The sequence below is a fragment of the Rhizopus delemar genome, genomic scaffold (genome assembly GCF_000149305.1).
Source record: "Rhizopus delemar RA 99-880 supercont3.10 genomic scaffold, whole genome shotgun sequence".
Classification (NCBI taxonomy): Eukaryota; Fungi; Mucoromycota; class Mucoromycetes; order Mucorales; family Rhizopodaceae; genus Rhizopus; species Rhizopus delemar.
In genome coordinates this window covers 1,171,635-1,194,255 of record NW_027137836.1, presented here as the reverse complement: position 1 = coordinate 1,194,255, position 22,621 = coordinate 1,171,635, and the positions used below count along the sequence as shown (strand labels likewise).

At 35.1% G+C, this 22,621-nt stretch overlaps 7 protein-coding genes across 7 annotated transcripts; 5 read left to right on the top strand and 2 right to left on the bottom strand.

Annotated features, from left to right (window-relative positions):
* Positions 1-3: 3 nt before the first annotated feature.
* Positions 4-573, top strand: RO3G_12416 (uncharacterized protein; the record flags this gene model as incomplete). Its single annotated transcript, XM_067667000.1, has 1 exon — positions 4-573. One exon carries the CDS (start codon positions 4-6, stop codon positions 571-573), a length of 570 nt encoding a protein of 189 aa, XP_067523101.1.
* Positions 574-932: 359 nt separating this feature from the next.
* RO3G_12415 (uncharacterized protein) lies at positions 933-3,521 on the bottom strand (the record flags this gene model as incomplete). Its single annotated transcript, XM_067666999.1, has 7 exons — positions 933-1,154; positions 1,212-1,298; positions 1,360-1,415; positions 1,478-1,559; positions 1,611-2,846; positions 2,906-3,029; positions 3,073-3,521. 7 exons carry the CDS (start codon positions 3,519-3,521, stop codon positions 933-935), a joined length of 2,256 nt encoding a protein of 751 aa, XP_067523100.1.
* A 3,385-nt stretch (positions 3,522-6,906) lies between these two features.
* On the top strand, positions 6,907-7,905 carry RO3G_12414 (uncharacterized protein; the record flags this gene model as incomplete). Its single annotated transcript, XM_067666998.1, has 4 exons — positions 6,907-7,078; positions 7,125-7,352; positions 7,507-7,562; positions 7,624-7,905. 4 exons carry the CDS (start codon positions 6,907-6,909, stop codon positions 7,903-7,905), a joined length of 738 nt encoding a protein of 245 aa, XP_067523099.1.
* A 352-nt stretch (positions 7,906-8,257) lies between these two features.
* RO3G_12413 (uncharacterized protein) lies at positions 8,258-9,316 on the top strand (the record flags this gene model as incomplete). The annotated part of the gene is made up of 5 exons (XM_067666997.1): positions 8,258-8,368; positions 8,418-8,654; positions 8,706-8,802; positions 8,882-8,985; positions 9,041-9,316. 5 exons carry the CDS (start codon positions 8,258-8,260, stop codon positions 9,314-9,316), a joined length of 825 nt encoding a protein of 274 aa, XP_067523098.1.
* Positions 9,317-11,152: 1,836 nt separating this feature from the next.
* Positions 11,153-16,479, top strand: RO3G_12412 (uncharacterized protein; the record flags this gene model as incomplete). Its single annotated transcript, XM_067666996.1, has 9 exons — positions 11,153-11,155; positions 11,203-11,237; positions 11,310-11,538; positions 11,608-11,889; positions 11,953-12,012; positions 12,081-12,677; positions 12,746-13,911; positions 13,979-15,033; positions 15,089-16,479. 9 exons carry the CDS (start codon positions 11,153-11,155, stop codon positions 16,477-16,479), a joined length of 4,818 nt encoding a protein of 1,605 aa, XP_067523097.1.
* A 623-nt stretch (positions 16,480-17,102) lies between these two features.
* On the bottom strand, positions 17,103-21,125 carry RO3G_12411 (DNA-directed RNA polymerase II subunit RPB2; the record flags this gene model as incomplete). The annotated part of the gene is made up of 7 exons (XM_067666995.1): positions 17,103-17,355; positions 17,424-20,302; positions 20,356-20,503; positions 20,570-20,682; positions 20,741-20,906; positions 20,963-21,008; positions 21,083-21,125. 7 exons carry the CDS (start codon positions 21,123-21,125, stop codon positions 17,103-17,105), a joined length of 3,648 nt encoding a protein of 1,215 aa, XP_067523096.1.
* A 457-nt stretch (positions 21,126-21,582) lies between these two features.
* Positions 21,583-22,043, top strand: RO3G_12410 (uncharacterized protein; the record flags this gene model as incomplete). The annotated part of the gene is made up of 3 exons (XM_067666994.1): positions 21,583-21,650; positions 21,711-21,752; positions 21,833-22,043. 3 exons carry the CDS (start codon positions 21,583-21,585, stop codon positions 22,041-22,043), a joined length of 321 nt encoding a protein of 106 aa, XP_067523095.1.
* Positions 22,044-22,621: the final 578 nt, after the last annotated feature.

Genomic DNA, 22,621 nt, shown 5'->3' with positions numbered 1-22,621 from the left:
CCAATGGCCAAGAAACAAAAGAAAAAGCAACCCATCACCTCACAAAATCCAACCTCAAAAACAAAATTTAAACAATCTCGTGTTGAAACCGCTCGTTTGATTCGACGTTTCCATGTACTAAACAAAGAATTGGCAAAATGCAGGGCTGATTCAGAGACACCAAAACAGCGAGAAGTCGAGATTCTCAAAGAAATGGACTCTCTTGGTGGTCTAGACTGGTACCAAAAAGCTTCAAAATTAGGTCAAAGTAAAGCAAGAGGTGGTGATTCTTCAAAATGGTTAATACAAACTTTAAAGTCCCACTGCAAAGAGTCGATTGATAGCACGACAAAACCTATCAAAGTGCTCGATGTAGGTGCTGTGGCTCCCGATAACTATAAACAATATTCATCCTGGATTACAGCAAAACCTATTGATCTGAATCCACAGCATCCCGATATTCAAAAGCAAGATTTTTTGCAGATGAAACCGCCTGCAGAAGACAGCAAGTTTGATATTGTTTGCCTGAGTTTAGTGGTTAACTTTGTAGGCGATCCTAAAGATCGAGGTAACCTTGGACACCTATTAAACTAAACAAGCACCTAACAATCTTTTAGGACAAATGCTCATTCATACCCGTGACTTTTTTACTTCAGTCATGACAGCAAATCGCTTGCATTATTTATTTTTGGTCGTGCCTTTACCGTGCGTTACCAACTCTAGATACATGACACATGAGCACATGTTGAGTATGATGGCATCAATTGGATATACTAAATGCATACACCATCATTTCTCCAACAAGTTGGCCTACTATTTATTTGAGCTAGTACAAAAGCCAAGTACTAGAAGTATTTGTTGGAAAAAGAAAATATTACCAGGAAGAGATGGTGGTGCACGTAACAATTTTTGCATTGTTATAGAATAAGCTATTTTTATTATGAAGATCAATTTTAATCGTCTTCTGGTAAAAAGCCTCCTCCATGTGTATCATCCATATTAAAAGTAGTCCACATATCACTATCGTTATCTGTAGATTTACTAGTACCGTATTCATTATCAACTCGCGCTTTAACAAGTAGTCCCTTAATTAACTTTCTCCATCGTAAATAAACTTCCTTTTCTTGTTTTTCAATTGCCCTCACTGCTTCATCTTTTTCTTGTTCTTCTAAAGCCTATCATTCATAATAAATAACATGCGTAATGTCATTTAAAAAAACAAAGTAACCTACTTCCATGAGCACAAACTGAAATTCTTTTGCAACCACAATTCCTTCAATAATAGGCACTGAGCGCATTTTAACAAATTCAAATCCTGTCTATTATCATCCGTAAATGTATTTAATATAAAAAATAATGCATATAGAGTAAAATACTTACCACTGCATCAGCATAATCAACGCCAAGTCTTTTTGCAAGCTTCCCAATACCCCTAACTAAAATAGATAAAATAAGCAAAAAAAAAAAAAGAGAGAGAGAGAGAGAGCTTATAACTTACTTGGAATATGCACAGCTCCTGCTGGTAACATTTCAGGTACAAATAGATCGATATTACCAAATGAATTCTTTGGAACTTTGCCCTATATACGTGTATATTAGAAAATGAGATATAAAAGCTATTTATACTTTACATCGACAACAGGATCAGGTATGATTTTTTGAGTTTGCCATTCACCATAGCATGGCACCAGCACCTCTTGACCCTCCTGTTTTGCCATTTCATGAATTCTTTTCTTTTCTATTGTTGTAGCAGTCGACTTGACCATCTTTATCGGCTGTTCTCCTTTGATGATTTCTCTTCCTTGTTTTCTAAAAGCGTCTGCAGTACTCACCACTTTCACACACTGTCGAGGGTATATCTTTTCTCCTCGAATACTTCCTAATATGGGTTCTCTTGGATATAACACTTCAAACTTCTTCAAGTGCCTCTCTAGCGCGTAGATTGGGTGGTTTTTGAAAGCGCCTATACTTGTAGGCATCCTTTCCTTCTTTTCTTGTTTTTCCAAGTCTTTCATCTCCAGTCTTTCTTTTTCATTCATCTTTGGTTTATGACATAATATACTCAATAATATCTCAGACCAAGGTCTCATACCCGCACCCTGTTCACGCTTTGTAAGTGGCCGATCTCTTAAGCGATTGGCCTTGTCCATATTGGATGTATATCTTCGTGTGACATCTGTGATGTAGTGTTTTTTCTTTTCATCAAATGCTAATACAAAAGACAGCTGGTTACTACGATTAAGGACAGCGGGCTCCATTAGTGCAGGTTTATCGATGATGCTCCTGATCGGATCCACACATATCCATCGCTTTGATTCTGGACAATACACCTCTACCCAAATACACGGTGGTTTTGCGTTTGTCTGTCTGAGCTGAACATTTTGGTCTACGTGGGTTCTTGTAGGTGTGCGAAATTGAAAGAGTAGTGATTCTTGTGTTTCTTCTTGGCCTGTACTTTCATCTGTGTTCTGTTTCTTGTAATTCGGTGGTATCTTGTATGGTACAGGTTGAAGAGAACATACCAACCGAGCATCACAGTTGCAAGAACGCAAGATGCTCACAAACAATTCAGAGCACAGGTCACTTGTACCTTCTTTTTTTAAAAGAAGATTGACAAATTCATCCAAGTTATCCACCCACTCTGCATTTTCATTGGATTCACGTTTGGCAATCATGTCTTGTAAAAATGAATGGCTTATATCTTCAAAATCGCTGTAGGGTCGTGTCACAAGCCCTGGTCCAGTGATTGAAAAGTAATTTTTCCACCAGTTTAAGATCCATTTAATTCCAGTGATGATGCTTGATTCTGTAGTATTGTTCGATAAAAGCTTTCTTGCATGTTCGGGTACAATTTTTAAACATTGAGCCTATGTGTACATTACATAAACAATAAGTAATACTATTGAAAGATCATTATTTCCTTTACTTTTGCCTTATCACTTGAGCACCATCTGTTTCGTATTGCATAGTGTGCCATTAGTGTTATGATATGACTGTTGTGTGTCCATTCACGCAAGTTTCGTTGATATTCAATCTCCCACTTGGATTTTCTATTTAAAAGTCAGAAAGAGCTTGATGCTTGTATGCATTTACTTTAACACTGCGCGTGGCGCTTCGAATACAATCTCAACATCTTTATATACTGGATTATTATCTTCACTGTGATTATTGTTTACTTGGTCTGTAATCATATGCGGTAGCTCAACTGTTTCCCAATCAATTTCATCCTCTTCCTCCTCTTCTTCGTCTACTTCCATGTCTACAGTATCCATTTGCTGGGCATCATGTATCTGTGGGCTCTTGTCTTCACCTTTATCAATTAAATTTACATCCTCTTTTTGCTTTCCTTTTGCTTTCTTTCTTTGACCAAGATCCTCGGTGTGCTGATCTGCTCTTTTCAATGATCTACCTGATCCGACAGATTCAAATATTTGATCTTCATCAACGTTTGTCTTTTTAACCACTTTCTTTCGAGATTTCTTGCTGTTCAAGTTATTTTGCTGTTCTCCATTTCTCTTTTGTGATTTCCTTGTGATTGCCATTGAAGCCCAAAAAAAAAACACTTTTCATTGACTACGGATTTTGTTTTCATTACTTTTCTCCGCTGCACTTTTCAACTTAAAAGTCAGATGTAAAAGTATTCTTTTAAATATACAGCAAAATTTATTATTTATCAATTGATACATTAAAGCATTTTGAATTAGACAAGTCAGCTAGATTTTAGAGCACAGAATGCTACATAAGCATGTCTCTGTAGTGAGAGCATTCATGGTTCTATAAAAACATCTAATGCCTGTTTATGCATTCTTGTTTTTTGTATCACCTTAAAAATCTTTAAGATGCTAAAAGAAAAAAAAGGAAATCATTGTCAATTGATAAAAAATCATGTATTAAGCAATCTTATTATCTCTATACATTTTCAGACACCTTTCCTCAAAGTATAAATTAAATCAATGTGATCTTGAGCCTTGTGTTTTTCCTGTCAGGTTTGTGCTTATTGTATCTTTGAATTTCAAAAAAAAAAAGATGTTTTTAGAAACATAAAGGACATAATGAGCAAGACATCCAAAATACTCCAAAAGTAAGGGGTCATCGAAAGGCCTTGAAGCAATTGAATGAAGGTACTTGTAATGACCTTGTTGCAAAAACGAATGATAGACTACTCAAGCGTAGGTAAATTTTGAATACCGACGGGTTTTTTGCTGCTATAAATGAAGTTTGAGCTGTCTGCTCTTATTTCGACGAGCTACCTTCTCAGAGATTAAATTGGCTGTTATTACACCAGATGGCATTAAATGAAGCGATGTATTGAGAACTATGCAGTGTTACTTGACAAGTATGGTTAAAATGTAAATAATTGTGGTAAATTTGACTAACTTCCTTTTAAGATGCCTGATGAGCGCCTTCTCATTAGAGTTGGTAACTCTGAAATTTTTTTTTTAGAAAAAGTAGAAGATTACAAAGAATTGAGCAATTTGGTGGTATGACAAGCAAAACAAAGTTGATTAAGCTTAAAGTTAGCTACTCCATGCAAGCTCATACTTGATAGTGCAAAAGAATGATCTAAAAGCTCATATGTATTAAACAATCTTATAAAAGCCGATCCTTAAAAAGGGAGAAGTGCTTAATCCTGTAGTACACGAGAACCTAATTTTATGCAAAATGATCCTAACACCATTGTAAACTTTTCTCGGCCTTTAATTTTTAAATACACAATTGATATGTCAGCTTTGATTATAAAAGTGGTTATTTTCTGAGTTTGACCATGGATTCCCAAGTCCTGCCTCCCTTGGACCTTAGATATTTGAAAGGAAAGTGGCTGTTTTTGCTACCATGACAACCATTGATGATTTGTTTTAGACAAGCGATGGCTTGATGGAGCCAACTTGTAAAGAAAGCAGCAGACATGGGTATCACAAGTTGGAAGGGATGCTCCTGTTTTTGCTTCTACATCTTATCCTTACAAGCAGGCTGGTCATAAGATGAGAAACCGCAACATCTATCCTTTCAGTCGTAAAAATATTGATAAATCAGTAAAGTCCATTACAAGAAAGGAATGAATCAATGTGTAGAGGATTATAAACCTTCTTTTTCTCAGTTTTCGTGAATGATCACTCTAATTGCGAGTGTGAATATTCCAACTTGTGGCAACAGTAGCCACTACAACTCAACAATGATATGGTAAATAGGAATTGATCTCAGCAGGTACTTTTACTGCCACAGGAATTATACAATTCAATCCCTCAAAAGATTACTATACAATCACACTTATAAGTTTAAAGTCGAACTTGATTCTTAGTCAGCAGCTGATTATGATACAATTTGTATTAGGGAATAAAACCGTCAAGTAAAATGGAATGGCATAATGCATGAAAGGTAAAATTGATTATTCTGGACAAATTGGCTACCAATAATTTCAGAAAGGACGTGAAGATCCTCAAGAAAAAGGTTTCTGGAAGTATAGCATAAATAATACATAGAATAAACGCATTTTAACGAAATTCTTTCTCCAAAACCTTAGAGATCTGATAAAGACAGTAGTGAGATTAATTCTTATAAAGTAAGGCGCTGGTATTGCAAGCATCTTGTGCCATTTATCTGTATTATGTGTTGGTTATTCTTATATAGAGCGAGCTTGAGATAGATAGAAATAGGCATAACAACCATTATGTTTGAATATAACAATAAGATAAACAAAATTAAGACTGTATTGAGACTATAAAGTTCAAGCAAGAAGGTAAAGATGCAGCCAAAGACTTTGATGGGAGGTACCTGCGATAGACTGTCGTTAAGAAACACAAGAAATAATTGCTGATATTTTATGTAAACTAAGGAAAATATGGAATTGTTCATGAATAGTCATTGCAAGTGTTCTTTTTGGTTGCCACACTCCAAATTATGTCTTGATAACAGCAGTGCATCATTGATTATATATCTGCATATAACCATCTGACAGACTCTCTGAATATGGTCTTTAGTTCTGGAAGAGCATTATTCTACTGTGAATAGACCAAAAAAGAACATGCTGCTCCTTTGAGCTTTATAAGCAATCATACCATAAACAGTCATTTTCTGTACCTTTATAGCAAACTTTCTTTTTGGGTCATGATTGATAAAGAAGGACAGGCACAAAAACCTAAAGTATTCACTTTACTGTGTCTCACAATTTTAGTCTATGAAACATGTTCTTTATCTTTTTCTTTAATTAAAAACTCTACAGTTTTCTTTAAAAGCCTTTTGACAGTTCTTTTCTCATCCATATATAAGCTAAATAAAGAATTAAATATTTTATCATTTTCATTATTAACCATTATTCTCAAGATTTTTTAGAAAAAAAAAAATTCATCTTTTGATCTGGTAACCAATTGAGAAGGATTGAAAAAAAGTAATGGATCGGAGAAAGAAAATAAAATTTATCAATTAAATGATTTGCTCCTCATCTTTTTTTGTTTCTTTTTACTCTCTCTCTCTTTCTTTCTTTTCTTATTCCCTTTATAAATGGATGACGATGCTATTGAATATTATTTTGATGACATTGAAAGTTTTTATTCGGGTAAAATGAATGAATGAATGATACAATATAATATACTAATAACATAACAGAATTAGATGAGATATTAAATAGACCTTATTCAAATGAACAAGATGTTCAAAGGATTATTACACAATATATTCGATTTCTTATTCGATACTCTAGTAAGATAGAACAATAATAATGATACAAGCTGCTAAAATATATTAATAGAAGACTTTTTAAAGACTTTAAATGAAATAAATCAAGTCGCTTATAAATTGATTGATTCCAAGATATGCTTAGATTATAGTACAGTTGTATTAGCGCACATTATCCATTCGCATGCATTAAAAGAACAAGAATATATCCCCTATGCAGTGTTACTTGCAGCAGGGAGGGATGAACCAAGATGGATGAAATTTATATTGTCAGAATCGATACAATCCAAAAAGAATAGATTATTTCGTAAATTAATACAAGAAATTAAACTTGGTTTATTTCATACTTCATTTGAGATATCAAGTATCTTGTTTAGTTTATGTTTTGAATTATCAAAATTAGATAAAATAGAAAAATATGACTTAGGTAAAGTAAATTTATATTTTATTATTCATATATTAATACACTGTAGACTTGGTAGATACCTCACTAATAAATCAACTACTAAATCTCGTACAAGAAACACGTGGTGATGCTCAAGAATCCTTCAATTATGATGTCATCCGTCTTTTGCTTGTCTTTAACGAACAATACATGATGTCTGGTCAGAGTGAAAACTTGGTATTGGATGTGCTGTCTCAAAGGATTGGCACTTCTGACATATTTAGTGCCAATTTGATATTTATGCTCAACAGATCAAGTAATATGTGCATTTATAGAATGAATCAGGAAACTAACAAATAATAAAATAGATGATACTTGTATACAAATATTAATATTGAAATTATTATATGCTATATTCACAAGGATCAACTTGTATGAATATTTTTATACAAATGATCTTTATGTGCTAGTCGACATCATCCTTAGAGAAGTATGTGGATTAGGTGACACAAAAGAAGCACAAACAGTAAGTATTCCTCCTTCTTCTTTTCCCCTTTTTGTTTATTTGTTGACAATGAATATTGTAGTTATTGGAAGCATATTTAAGAGTATTGGAACCCTTATTAGAAAATACACAATTAAATTCAAGACCTTATAAAAAGAATGAAATTTATAGAGTATTACAACAACTTATTCATCCTGGGATGAGAAGAAAAGTACATTCAACCACAAAAAGATTAGTAAAGAGAATCATTGAAAATTGGTGGGAAAAATTGATGGATTGTAATTCACCTTATACTTCTTCACTCGGTCCATCTACTCCTTCTGATGATATTCCTGAAACTGAGTTGACAAAACAAATCGTGTAAATAAAAGATCCCCTCTCACTTTCTCTCAAAATCAGCATTTACAAACAATAATAATCATATTTATAATAAACTAAATTGTTTTTCTCTAAAAAGAAGCCAAAAAAAAAAAGATTCACGCCCTCGGTGATGGGTCATAATAGAAGAATAAGAACGGTTGTACTTTATTGTTTATTTTAATAAACTTGAAACGAAGCATAAAAACAAACAATTCGTGTCATACATTGACACAATAAAAAAAAAAAGAGAAGAGGATAAAGAAAAGAATATTTTATCATTTCCCGAAGATGTTTTATAAAGTGTTTGATTATTTATATCATTTTTATTTTCTTCTTTTTTCTTTATAAAAAAAAATATGGTTCATTACAAAAGTGCTACTCTAAACGTATCACAATCAACACTTGTCAGTCAGCATGAAGGAGCATCAGACGAAACATTTGTTCATTTATTAAGAATGATTAACAAAGTAACTTTTTTTTTTTAAAAAAAATGGCTTTATGTTTATAGGTTGTTAGGGAACAGAGACAGTAACAGGGCTACGTAAATTATTGATAACCAAGGCAACCGAATTGGATGAATTAGTTCAACAGCTAAATTTGATTAATCAAGTATTAAATGATGTTGAATATGGAACAAAACAAACTGAAGATGTACTAAAGGAAATGAAGTTGGATAAGATAAGCTTTGCAGAAGCCACTTTGAATTCTGCTTTTCAATCTGCTTATACTCTATGCCCAAATCATATTTTAAAGGTAACTAGATGTCTGTTTTTATTTTATTAAAAGATATTAATATGTTGGTAGGATGAGGATGAAAGATTAAATAAGCTGTTGATAAACAAATTGAAAGTAAAGTTAAAACAACTCGAAATTGATCCCACTTGTTATTTTCATACTTTTGGTAACAAATCTATTTCATCCATTTCTTTTCTTTTCTAATATAACAATAGATGATACGCATACATTAAAGAAATCAATAGTGAATCTTGAAATAGCAAAAACAATCTCATTGTGTATAAAAAGTGATTATAAACGTAGAAATGCATTAATGAAAAACAAAAATGCAAAAGAACAAATAAAGCAGGTAAACCTAGACATAATGTTATTCTCGAATACTCATAACTTTGAATGGAAAAAAGCTGGGAGATAAAATACGAGAAGAATTCAATATTTGGAAAATGTATACGCGTGGCGCACCCTTTTTGATTGGAGATGAACATCTTATTGACTTATTGGAAATCCAAGATCAACAAAACATTAAAAAGAAAAAGAAAAATGAAGCAGTGTTATATACAATGCATACTTCATCTTCTATTGCAAAATTAAATACAGCAGAAACAAATTCTCTTTTCAAATTACGTAAACTGTTGATCAAAGGAAATTCTTCTTGGTTTAAAATGAATAAAATAACATAAACTGTATATATTTTGTCTCTTTGTACTCTAATAAATTCATTTGTTTTGAAAGTTAATGTAAACAATATTTGAAGGGTCAAATAGAATGTAAACAAACTTAGTGTTACCTTTTATCATCAACAAACAATACCTTCTCTCTTTAAAATAAATGTGAAGTAAATCATTTCATCCCTTTCCTTACATAAGTCTACAAAGCATGGAAATTGCAGTAAGCTCAAGTAGAGCAATAGACAGTAATTTCCTTTTCAGCCAATCTCTTTCAAATCTCTAATTTTCCCACCCTGTTAAAGATATTGTACTTTGGAATGAGGCTGATGTTGGAAAGTACTTTTTTAAGAAATTTGATTAAGATTAGTTCAGTACAAACAATCCCTCATCTTCTTTTTCCTCACTCTATTATTATTTAGACGATGATTATACTTCAAGCTTTAGCTCTCTGAAAAAGTTGTTGATCAAGATAAGCATAATTCGTAAATGAAATGGCTGATAAAGTCAACAAGATTAAACATATTCATTATCTGTGAATGACTTAGAGACTATCTTCTTGATGGATAAGAATACTATTTCTAGTTAGTTTCATCCCTATTATATGTAGATTCATTTTGGAGAACCATCAAGGAACTGTTTCGATAGAATGACTTTTTAAGAATAATAACAATAACTTTTTACTAATTCGGCGCGGTATATCGGGAAAAAGCCGACTTGCTTATATCTCTTCTACATGTCCTTTTTTTTTGTTTTTGTTTTTGTTATTGTTCATACGGCCACTACTGTCTTCGTCACCTTTAGCCACTTATTAAAACTCTAGGAACAAGTCCTGTATTGCTTGGATTTGAGAGAATATGATAGCCTTATCTTGTCATTTATTCCTGTGGTAAAATCACAAGTGCAGAGGTTTCGTATTCGTTAATTGCAATTGTCGGATGAGAATATAAAAATTTCACAAACCCTTTGATATATTTTGTGGAGAATGTCTTTTGCAAGTAGAAACCCTAGCCTTCTCTTTGGCTCTTCTTTCAAAATCTTTAAACTTTTTCCAAAAGCCATTTGTTTCTTTTTTTACTACTCTTGTATTTTTGTTTTTAGCAGTAAATTTGACCTTATAAATTGGGCATATTTAGACAACCCCTTGTACCAAAGATGTTGTATTACACTTTTCAATTTGAGTCAAATGAATTTTGCTGGCTCATGTTAAATTTATGCAAAGGAAACAGTTTTTTTTTTAAAAAAAATCAGAATCAAAAAGTCCTCAACCTTCATTTTCATTTCATTCTTTCTTTTATACATAATTAACCCTCTAAGATCACCTGCTTGACAAACTTGATGAAGTGGCCAATTGTAATCATCAAACACTCTTCAGATTGTCACATTTAAAAAGAATGTTGGTACAACCAAAGCCCTCTACTATCTTTAATTGTGTTATACTAACAAGTTACACTACCTCTTCTTTAAACAAAATCGACATCTTTATCCTCTCATATTGTGTGTCTCAACCGAGAACTAAAAAATTTAAGCAGTCATATCTTTCTTACATGGACAAACGATCTACTCAAAAATTTAAGGTCTTTAATGTAATCTCTGTAAATTTCCAAATTAAGTTCGTTTTTTTTTTAAGAATGTACACAAACTTTAATTTTGATCACTCTATTAGACTTTACTGCGGTCAACTGAAAGTAGTAAGAATTTCTATGTTTGGCTATTTTTTATCTAGTGTAACTCATCCTTCTTTATAAGTATGCTAAGCTTTGATAGCTTCTTTTCTTTTTCTTTTACTTTTCCTGACTTTTTGAATTTTATTGGCTTCTTCAAATATAGAAATTCGCCAATTTCAAAAAAATGGTAACACCAGAAAATATTTCCTTCTCATATTGACTCGAGTATATTAGGATAAAGAAGCTATTTGCATTGGAAGTGCTGTATGGTAAATATTTGTTTAAAAAGCTGAAGAATAAGAAAATTGAACTTGTCTTTTTTTTAAAAAAAAAAAAAATAGTACTTCTATAGGGTATTTAGCTATTGAAAGATATCGCAATCATAACAAATACAACTCAAGCACTGAAATACAATCGATTGTTGTATCGATCAAAAAAAGAAAGATCGCCATTGTTTTACTAACAGGAATTTTATTTGCTGGTTGGTTATATGAGACTTTAAAATATGTGATTAGTGGTCATTATGAATTGCATGCCATTCTTAACTTGATTACATACTCTATCAGTTGGGTAACTTTATAAGTTTCTTATTTAAAAACAAGACAAAAAACTGATCTGTGCTTTTTTTTTAAAAAAAAGTTTGTTTCCTTTATTTTAGCATTTGCTTCACCATCACGCAATCATTACAAGGATCGCCATTACAATTTCGTTTTTTGCTTCCTTTTCTCTACTGCTACATTAATATCTACCTGTCATTTGTTGACTGTCAGTACAGTACATAACTGGGATTATATTGTGACTTCTATTACATTCATTTTAACTTTGATTGCCACCACTACACCTCAACCTTTCCATCCAAGAGATCTCTCTCATGAAAGCTATGAAACATTTGAAGTCAAAAATGGTACTGTCTATCGCGACGTAAGTGATCTCTAGTCTATTTTTCAGGACCACGATGAATTCAACAATTTTTTACTACAATAGGGTCTTTCTCTAAGCCCCGAAGCAACTGCTAGTGCTCTTTCATGGGCTGCATTTCAGTGGGTGAGAAGATGATTACAACATGCGATTTACAAAACTTGAATCTTACACTTGTTTTTTTTTTTGGGTAGATGAATCCATTGGTTGTATTTGGGTTTCACAATCAAGTTACACGAGACGACCTTTACGCACTGACATTTCAACACAAAGCAAAGACGGCTTACGATGATTTCATAAACACAGCAAAATACATTTCACGTTCCAAAGTGCTCCGTCGCATCTACAGTGCCAACAAAAAGGAAATTTGGCTTCAATTTGTTTTTTCTATGCTTGCCACACTCATCAGTTTCCTTGGACCTGTCTTTCAACAGTTGTTTTTGGGTTATTTTGAAAATCCTGCAGGTAGACCGATCAGAATAGCCTATCTCTATGTTCTTGGTCTTTTCTTTGTGGGCGTAGGTAAACTTCTTTGCAATTGTATTCAGCTCTGGGTTGGACGCCGTTGGAATGTGAGAACTTTTATCATGCTGGATACTGAGCTTTTTGCAAAGACCTTGAAAAGAAAGGGAACATCCGGTAAAGTGGATGAAGAGCAATCTGATAAGAAAGAAAAGGAAGAGAACAAAGAAGATGACGAAGACAAAGATGACTTTAGTAGCGTTGGTAAAATTACAAATTTAATGAGTGTCGACGCTGAACAGTTAGCCGAGATGCCTTCATATATCTTTGTAAGTAACTGCTATTTTCTTTTTCTTTTTCTTTTTTTTTCAAGGAAAATAATACATCTCTTTATTAGATGATGTACAATGCACCTATCCAAATTGCTGTTGGTGTTTATTACTTGTATGAACTGCTTGGATTTGCAGCCATAGTTGGACTTATTGTAATGATTGTGTCATTTCCTATCTCTGGCTTCATGTCAAAGTTATACGGCAAAAGATATACTTCTCTGTCAACCGCTAGAGATAAGCGTAACAGTCTTTTGAATGAACTATTCCAAGGTATTCGTATGGTTAAATATTTTACCTGGGAGAACAAATGGAAACAAAAGGTCAAGGATGCTCGTAGTGATGAAATCTCAAAGTTGCTTAGTTTGGTTGCTTTTGAAGTCATGACAAGCATAATCTATTTCTCTGTTCCTATCCTTGTTACTGTTGTTTCCTTTATTTGGTACACCAAAGTTGCTGGTAACGAATTGACAGCAAGTGTTGCTTTTGTCAGTATCTCTCTATTTGAAATGCTTCGTAGCCCTCTGTCCTTTATTCCTGAATCTATCCTTTCCTTGACTGAAGCCAATATTAGTTTAAAGCGTATCGTAAAGTATCTGGAAGAAACTGATATTGATGAGAATGTAAACAATGAGCCTATCGAGGTTCCTGAGGGTGTTGCTCCCGAAACTGTGTTGGCTCGTGTAGGCTTTGAAGAATCTGTATTTCAGTGGCATTTCCAGCAAGATACCAGCACAGTGACTGAACCCAACACAGTCTCTGCTAGTTCGAGCGCCACTGCCACGTTGGATTCTACTCCCAAACCAGAGGCTACTGCTTTCCAGTTGCATGTTCCTCGATTTAACTTTCCTACTGGCAAGTTAAGTTTAGTCATTGGTTCTACTGGTAGTGGAAAGAGTAGCTTTCTTCATGCCCTTTTGGGGGAGATGGATGCTGTATCTGGCAGAGTTTACTTACCTTCCAAAGTCAAGCTTCAGGTAGAGAACTACTCTACCATTGATAGTGAATATCCCAACCTATATCTCAACAAGGTTGCTTATGTAGCACAACAACCTTTCCTTCAGCACGCCTCAATCCGTGACAATATTCTTTTTGGACTTCCTTATGACGAGGCTCGATACAAAAAGGTCTTGTATCAGTGTGCCTTGATTAAGGACTTGTCCATCTTACCTGATGGTGACCTTACTGAAATTGGTGAAAAGGGTATTTCTCTTTCTGGTGGTCAAAAACAAAGGTATACATGAATGAAAGAAAAGAGGGAGAGAGGGACAGCATTAAGACTTTTGCTATTTTCTTTATAGAGTTTCTTTGGCAAGAGCCGTTTATTCATATGCCAAGACGGTTCTTTTAGACGACTGTCTTAGTGCTGTAGATGCTCACACTTCAAAACATCTACTTAAGGAATGTATCATGGGAGATATATTGCAAGGTCGTACGATCATTCTCGTCACCCACCATGTCAGGCTTTGCTTGCCTGCAGCCAGATTCTTGGTCAAGATTGAACAGGGTAATATTACTGGATGTGATAGTATTGAGAACTTGAAAGAGAATGGTCAGCTCTTGAAGTTAGTTGGTGAAGAGCTCGAGACGGAAGTAGAAGAAGAGACAATCGAGGATACTGTAGATAATAAATTATCTGAAATGGATATTGATTTAAGTAGTAAAGGTGATGTTGCCAAACTCATCAAGGAGGAGACTTCTGAAAAAGGGCATGTAAAATTCAAGGTCTACGCCACATATTTTGCTGCTTGTGGTGGCTGGTTCTTTTGGTCGGCTCTTTTCTTTGGATACATCGGCGCTCGTTCTTTGGCATTTGCTGAGAATTGGTGGTTGAAAGTATGGGCTGCGGCTTACACACCAAACACATCCAACGATACCATCCAAGCATTCATCAATAACGGAGCTCCTTTTCTTTCTACAAAGGCACCTGCTATCCCACAAGTGTTTGGTACGATGAGCAGCCTTGTACAGAATCAAAACGTTTTCAAAACTTGGGTCTATGAAGAAAAAGAACCTGTTAATGTTGATTATTACATCGCAGTCTATAGTGCTATTGTTGGTTCTTATATCCTCTTTGATACCCTTCGAAGCATTTTGCTTTACTGGGGATCTATACACGGCGCTCGCAAACTATTCAACAATTTAACAGACCGTGTTGTTCGTGCTCCCATGCGATTTTTTGATACTACTCCTGTTGGACGTCTCTTGAACAGGTTTGGAAAGGATATATCTGTTGTTGATCTTCAACTTGCTCGTTCTGCAAGTTTTTTGATTGAATGTGTTACTGGTATTATTGCTTCCACCGTTGTAATGTCAGCCATCACTCCCGAATTTATTATCACTGCCATCCTTGTTGGTAAGTTTTTATTTTGTTTGTCATTGAAACTAATTTGTATACTTACTACTAATAGGTTGTTTGTACTTTGCTATTGGTTTATTCTATCTTCGTATCTCTCGTGAATTGAAACGCTTGAACTCAGTCAGTCGCTCTCCTATCTATTCTCAGTTTACGGAATCGTTAGTTGGTGTTACTACTATAAGAGCTTATAGTGTCGAAGAACAATTCATGGTTTCCGTCTATAAAAAGATTGATGCCTTTGTTACCCCATTCTACTTCCTCTGGATGAGCAATCGTTGGTTGTACGCACGTATTGAATTGGTTGGCTCATTTGTTACACTGTTTGCTGGTATTTTCTTGCTGATGAATATCCACAGAATTGATGCAGGTATGGCGGGTATTTCTTTGTTTTATGCCCGTAGCTTCTTGGAATACATCTATTGGTTTATTCGTCAGTACACACAAGTAGAAATGAACTTGAATTCTGTGGAACGAATTCAAGAGTATCTTGAAATCGACCAGGAAGCCCCAGCAATCATTGAAGGTCATCGTCCTCCTGCTGCCTGGCCTACAACAGGTTCTATTGAAGTCAAAGAACTCGAGGTGCGCTATGCTCCTGAACTGGACCCTGTCTTGCATGGTATATCATTCTCTACAAGACCTCATGAAAAGATTGGTATTGTTGGTCGTACTGGCTCTGGTAAGAGTACGATGGGTCTGAGTTTCTTTCGTTTCTTGGAAGCTAGCAGGGGCTCAATTACGATTGACGGCATTGATGTTGCCACGATCGGCCTTGAGGACCTTCGTTCTAAATTGACAATTATCCCTCAAGATGCTGTTTTGTTTGATGGCACCATTCGTTCTAACCTTGATCCCTTTGATGAACATTCTGATGAAGCTGTTTGGGAATCCCTCGAACGTGCTCATCTTGCAAACCCCTCTGACCGAACTAAGCATCTGTCAGGTAGCAGTAATTCTTCTTCAAACTCTGTCAACATTGATGAAGGTTTTAGTTCGTCCATTACGAGCTTAACCCAAAAGGTTAGCGAAGGAGGTAATAACTTTTCTCAAGGACAAAGACAATTGATCTGCCTTGCACGCGCTTTGCTTCGAAATAGCAAGGTGATCATCATGGACGAAGCAACAGCCAGTGTTGACTTTGAAACAGATACCAAGATCCAGACCACAATTCGTGAGGAGTTTGACAACTCGACTTTACTCTGTATTGCTCACAGACTTCGTACCATCATTGACTATGACCGTATATTGGTGCTTGACCAAGGCAAAATTGTCGAGTATGATACACCTTATAACTTGCTAATCAATAGCACCGATACCGGAGCCTTCAAATCTATGTGTGAACAATCTGGTGAACTTGATGTCTTGATCGAAATGGCCAAGGAAGCTCACAATATAAAAGAAATGAAAGAGCAATCCCCCGATAACCATTCAAAAGTTTTTTAAACCATTTCATTTATTCAAAGACTTTATTTATAAATAAAAACATGCTAACCAGCCTTTATTTTATTCTTAAAATGACAATTACATAACCTTGAAAAGTTTTCCTAGCATCTATTCTTCTTAAAAGAAAAGCATTTGATGGTTGAAATGCTTTTTTTTTTTTTTTTTTTTTATTTGTTGAAAATTAACGTTTACTACCAAATGATTTTGGTTTTTTCTTACTTGCTAAATATCAGAAAATATCATTTTGATTAATACTGAACTTGCTGAGGATTACATTCCTTAATGTGTTGTAAATCGCATCATAGCGATTTTTAATAATGGTGTTTTACAAGTGAAAAGATGAGCCTGCAATCAAAATGTAATGATATTTAAAAAGCCATAACTCAAGTTAAATTTGCTTTAACAAATTGGCTCGGATATGTAGGCCTTGTTTTTATTACTTGGCTTAAACTAATTGCTCAAATAATGAAGATTCTGTTCTTGTTATATAAAACCACATATACCCTTTAAAGTTATCTTTTAATATGAATAAATCTTCTTTCAATTACAAAGTTTAAACATGCATTTTTTATTATTTATAAAGTGTATATATAGAGAACCAGAGAATGAAACTTATTGATAAATTAGTCAGCATCAACAAACATACGAGGAGCAATATTCATTGCCATCAATTCTTGGAACAAAAGTTTACAAGCATAAGGAATATGAATCTGGGAAATTCTAGTCTTGTTTTTACATGAACGACATTCAAAATTATTTTTCTTCAAGTTGGCAATAGCCATCAAACCACAAATATCACAGACATGAACACGGTAAGCATCAGATGCATCGAACAAACGTTCTTTTAAGAATTGTGCAACACCATGAGAGATCATACTATGTACATTGAGTTAATTACAATACAAGCACTTTTTTTTTTTTTTTTTTTTTTGCTTTTTAATTACCAATCTCTTTCCATTTCACCAAAACGTAAACCACCATCTCTTGAACGACCCTCAACAGGCTGTCTTGTCAAGATCTGAACAGGTCCTCTTGCTCTACTGTGAATCTTATCATCTACCATATGCTTCAAACGTTGATAATAAGTGGGCCCCAAAAAGACTTGGGCATTTAATTTACGACCTGTAAAACCATTGTACATCACTTCAAATCCACGTTGCTGATAACCCTGAGCTTGCAGTGCTTGTGAAATAGCTTCAACTGTGACATCTGTGAATGGTGTAGCATCACCTTCGTTACCAGTCAAGGTAGATACTTTACCAAGTAAACATTCAATTAAGTGACCAATAGTCATACGTGAAGGAATAGCGTGAGGATTGATGATCAGATCGGGTGTGATGCCCTCTGCAGAGAATGGAAAGTCTTCTTGGCGGTAAGTGACACCGATCGTACCCTTCTGACCGTGACGAGAAGCAAATTTGTCACCCATTTGAGGCACACGTGTAGAACGAACACGGACTTTGACAAACTTAAGACCATCCTGATTGGTTGTGAGCATCACTTGGTCTACAATACCCGTCTCTGTCGATCTCAGTGGGGTGGAAGCATCACGTTTATTATGTGTTGTCGTTCTTTGGCCAAGCTCTTCGGATTCTGCAGGGATGGGCGCTGTTTTACCAATAATGATATCGTCACCTGATACACGCGTACCGGGCGCAATCAAACCGTCCTCTTCCAACTTTTCATAGGTGCCATGCTTCAATCGAAGTGTTGATTCACGTGTCGGCTTTTCAAACTCTTCCATAAACATCATACCAGCTTTCTTTTCAGCGTCCATATAAGTACGGAAGAAGAGGGATCGGAAGAGGCCACGGTCTATACTGCTTTGATTCATGATGACGGAATCTTCTTGGTTATAACCTGAATAACACAAAATGGCGACAATAGCGTTCTGACCAGCAGGCAATTCTCTGAATCGCAAAAATTCCATAGAACGAGTGGTAGTGAGGGGCTTTTGAGGATAATACAAGATATTGGCAAGCGTATCCATACGCATTTGGAAATTAGTAAGATAAACACCCATAGCCTGCTTACCCATAGCAGATTGATAGGTATTACGAGGAGATTGGTTGTGATCAGGAAAAGGAATGATGCTGGCACAAATACCAAGAATCATGCTGGGATGAATTTCACAGTGAGTCCAGGTATGGGTATAGGTACCCGTTTGTGACTTGACACGGCTAGCCAGACTTCGGGTTTGTTGAAGAGGTGCGCCGTATTGAGTGGCCATACGAGATTCAGCTAAATCCTCAGGTGTCATACAAATCATTGCTGTTTCTTCTTCATCTGCATCGACATATTCTACAATACCTTCCGCAATCAAATCTTGCCAACCAAAATCGTCATCAGGATCTTGAAGACGACCCACATCTTCACGAGTCAACCGTAACTGCTGATTTTCTACCAAGAAGAGAGGTCTGCAGCAGCGACCAGCATCTGTATACATTCTAAGCTCCTTCTCACGGATATCACGCACAATACTGACTTCAGGTGAAATATCGACTGATCGTCTCATCTGCTTGAGTGAAGTGATCAATTCTCCAGGATCACGGTGAATACCAATCCAGACACCATTTACAAACACCTTGGTAGAGTCTGCGATACTTGTTGCGCTTAATTCTTCCAAATTTTCCATGGCCCATTCTTCCAAAAACATAATCAAGGGATTGGCTGATGAACCAACAGAGATGTAAGACATAAGAGCTAAATTCTTAACTAAACCACAAGCTTGACCTTCTGGTGTTTCGGCAGGACAAACAAGTCCCCAGTGTGTATTATGCAATTGACGAGGCTTAGCAATCTTACCGTCACGGCCAATAGGTGTATTACAACGACGCAAGTGAGATAAAGTAGAAGCAAAAGTATATCTGTTCAATACTTGAGACACACCTGCACGAGCCTGCATGGCCTTCTTTTGATCACCCCAGTTACCTGTGGCAAGAGAGTATTTGAGACCATTAGTAATCGTGTTGGACTTGACAGCCAAAGACAAATTGAATTCTCTACTAGATTCAATACACTTTTGTAAGTACTTGGCTACATCTCGGGTCAACTTTCTAAACAAAATTCTAAAGAGACCAGCCATCAAGGGACCAGCAAGATCCATACGCTTCTTACCATAATGATCACGATCGTCCAGCTCACGGCGTTCAAGAGCAGCGAGCAGCAAACGATGAATCATGTAACCAAAAAAGTAGGATTTACGAGTTTCGGTCTTGTAGGCTGTACCAACATGGGGAAGCAATTCCTTTTGGAGGATCTCGGAAGCATATTTGATACGTCTCTCTCGCGTAGCACCCACAGTTGTACCTCTTTTACCAATGAAATCCAAGGCAACATCTTGGTCTTGAATCACAAATGCTTCTTCAATTGATGGTTTCAGTAACTCAAGCATTTCATAATCGTTACGATCATAACAGATATGTTCCAAAACGTCACGGTCAGATACTTGCCCAAGGGCTCTAAAAACAATAACCACAGGTATTTCGGATCGGATGTAAGGTAAGGCGGCACGTATAAATTGTCCAGCCGTGCCACGTTCTGCTGAAGGTCTCATCATCTTGATGAACAAAGGTGATGCATTTTTAGATCCTTTTTCGGGTTGCGATCGAATTTCGGCAGAGAATGAAAAGGTAGCAGGTGGTGCTTTTGAAAATACGTAGACTGTATTGGTTGCCATACGTTCTTGAGCAATCAAAACCTTTTCTGAGCCGTTGATGACAAAGTAACCACCCATATCAAAGGAGCATTCATTCAAATCATGCATTTCTTTTTCAGGCATATCGTGCAAAATACAGTAGCTGGATCTAAGCATTACAGGAACCTAGATATACACATGTGTAAAACAAAGCAGGAGATAGTGTGTCTATCCATTACCTTTCCTACAAAGACTTTGGTCTTTGGCGGTGCTTCAGATCCTTCGTCTATGAAGAAATCATTAGGATTTGTTATAGGATTATTGGGGTCTTGGGGTCTTGCTATTTGTGTGCGTTTGCTCATATCAATATATAACGGAGCTGCATATCTAAAAAGAAAATTAAATGAACATCAGAAAACCTCTTTTTCTCTCCTTTTTCTTTTTCTACTTTACGTTAAATTACGAATACGTGCTTCTTGAGGAAACATAGGCTGCGAACTACCATCGGCTTCTGTCATCGTAGGTTTTGACAAATAAATTTGACCAAAATCGATAATGTATCGTTTCTATTTTGTTTTTGTTAGTTAATAATTCTAATAAATATTACATATCAATCTAACATACAGTAACATCCCCATCTCCTCCAACATGTTGAAGCACAAGGTTTGAATTTTCGTCTACTAATTCTTGCATTGTATTTTGAACAAACTCATCGAAAGAATCCAATTGTTGTCGAACGAGACCTTTCTCTTCGAAAAAGGAACCAATGACTGTCCAACAATCTTCTTGACTATAAAATCGTATATATGAACATTCAAGCTTTCTGCCGCATGTAAGATTACTTACGTGATAGATTCGTCTTCATACATTTGTTCATCAGGTAAAAAATATTCTAATAAACAAAGAAATATATTACATTAGTCTATTGTTGTTTGCTAAAATTTAATTCATAAAGATGCTTCTAACCATTTTCTGCCATCATATAGCTGTCATCCATTATGTCTGTCATTTTTGAATTATCTTTTTGTTTTCTTTTTGATCTGTTGTTTTTTGAAGCAAGTTGAAGTGGATTGATGAGTTCTTTTTATATTGCTGTAAAGGATCTTGTTTTTTTTGGTCAATCAATGAAGAATAAACGTTGAAGCAGAAAAAAATGATAAAAGCACTGTTTACACAAAATATAATGCTTAGTAATGCACGTTATTAATTTAATTAATTCAAATGCGCACCAAAAATTGAAAAAAATGCCCAAGCTTCTTTTTAACAAAAAGAAAAAGAAAAGAAAATACAGCGGGCAAACTTGACTTGAAAGATCTTTTGAACCCTTCGCAGTACAATACAAATGGAAATAATTTGCACCCTCAAAAAAATATTTGTCAACCTAGAGACACAGCCAATGTTTACAACCAATGAAATCATTATTAATTTAAATCTCCGATATACATATTCTAAATGACCAACGATAAATGCTAGTCGAAATATTTGAAAACAGTCGTAACACTAACAACATCACCAACATTAGTGATGATTTGAAGTATTGTAGTATCTGGCATATCATACTAGTATATTAAGCAGTAATTTTTTTTGTTATTAGAACTTTTCCTGCGATTCCTTTACCAGAGATGGCAAATACATTGTAAAAGTAGTTGACAATTGCATTAGTGCTTGTTCCTGTCCGGATACTGCTAAACTTTGCAAGCATATCTTCTTGACAAGTCGTATTACACGAATTTCTTTCCCTTTGTGCTTTTTCTTGGTTGAGTCACTTTCTGATGACTTGTCAGATGTTGAAGACAGCTGCGATATTGATGAAGCAGAAAACCTTCGTCTCGCTGGATATCTTGAAAATATTCAGAAATATCACAGCTCGTTTAACAGCATCTATCAGCAAGATCAAGTCTGGTATGCGTATGCATATATTGAGTAAAATGGAAGACACCATGAAGAGATCTGTTGTTAACATCAGTGATGTTGATGAGAGCTCTGCTTCTCTTCCTCCTAGACAAAGATAACAAATTTTTTTTTTCATATAATATTATTAAATAAAACTTCAAAAATTTCACCTCTTAAGTATCAAGTAGAATATTTTAATGTTTTTTTTTTTCATTTTATCGTTGGTCATTTAGATTTATTCAGTTTGCACACGATTTCCTTTAGTGATGACAACTAAACCACTGACAGGGTATTTTTTTATTTTTCATATTTTTACCTACATCCCCCCTCCATAATAAAAAGGTTATTTATATTTATTACTTTAACACCATCGTATATTTCATTATCATGTTTAACATTCAATCTGCTTTCACTTATCGTACTGTTCCTGACTATGCAGAGTAATGCGTTAAGCTCACTTCAAAATGAGATAGAGTATGACAATTGGTATCGTAATGTTACATCTCAACCTGGTTGTTGGGTTAAATCTCTTCCTGTTAAATCTACTTTATATGTTTGTGACAATGCTTGTAAAAAATAAAAGTGTTAAAAAAGAACCTGCTGAAAATGACT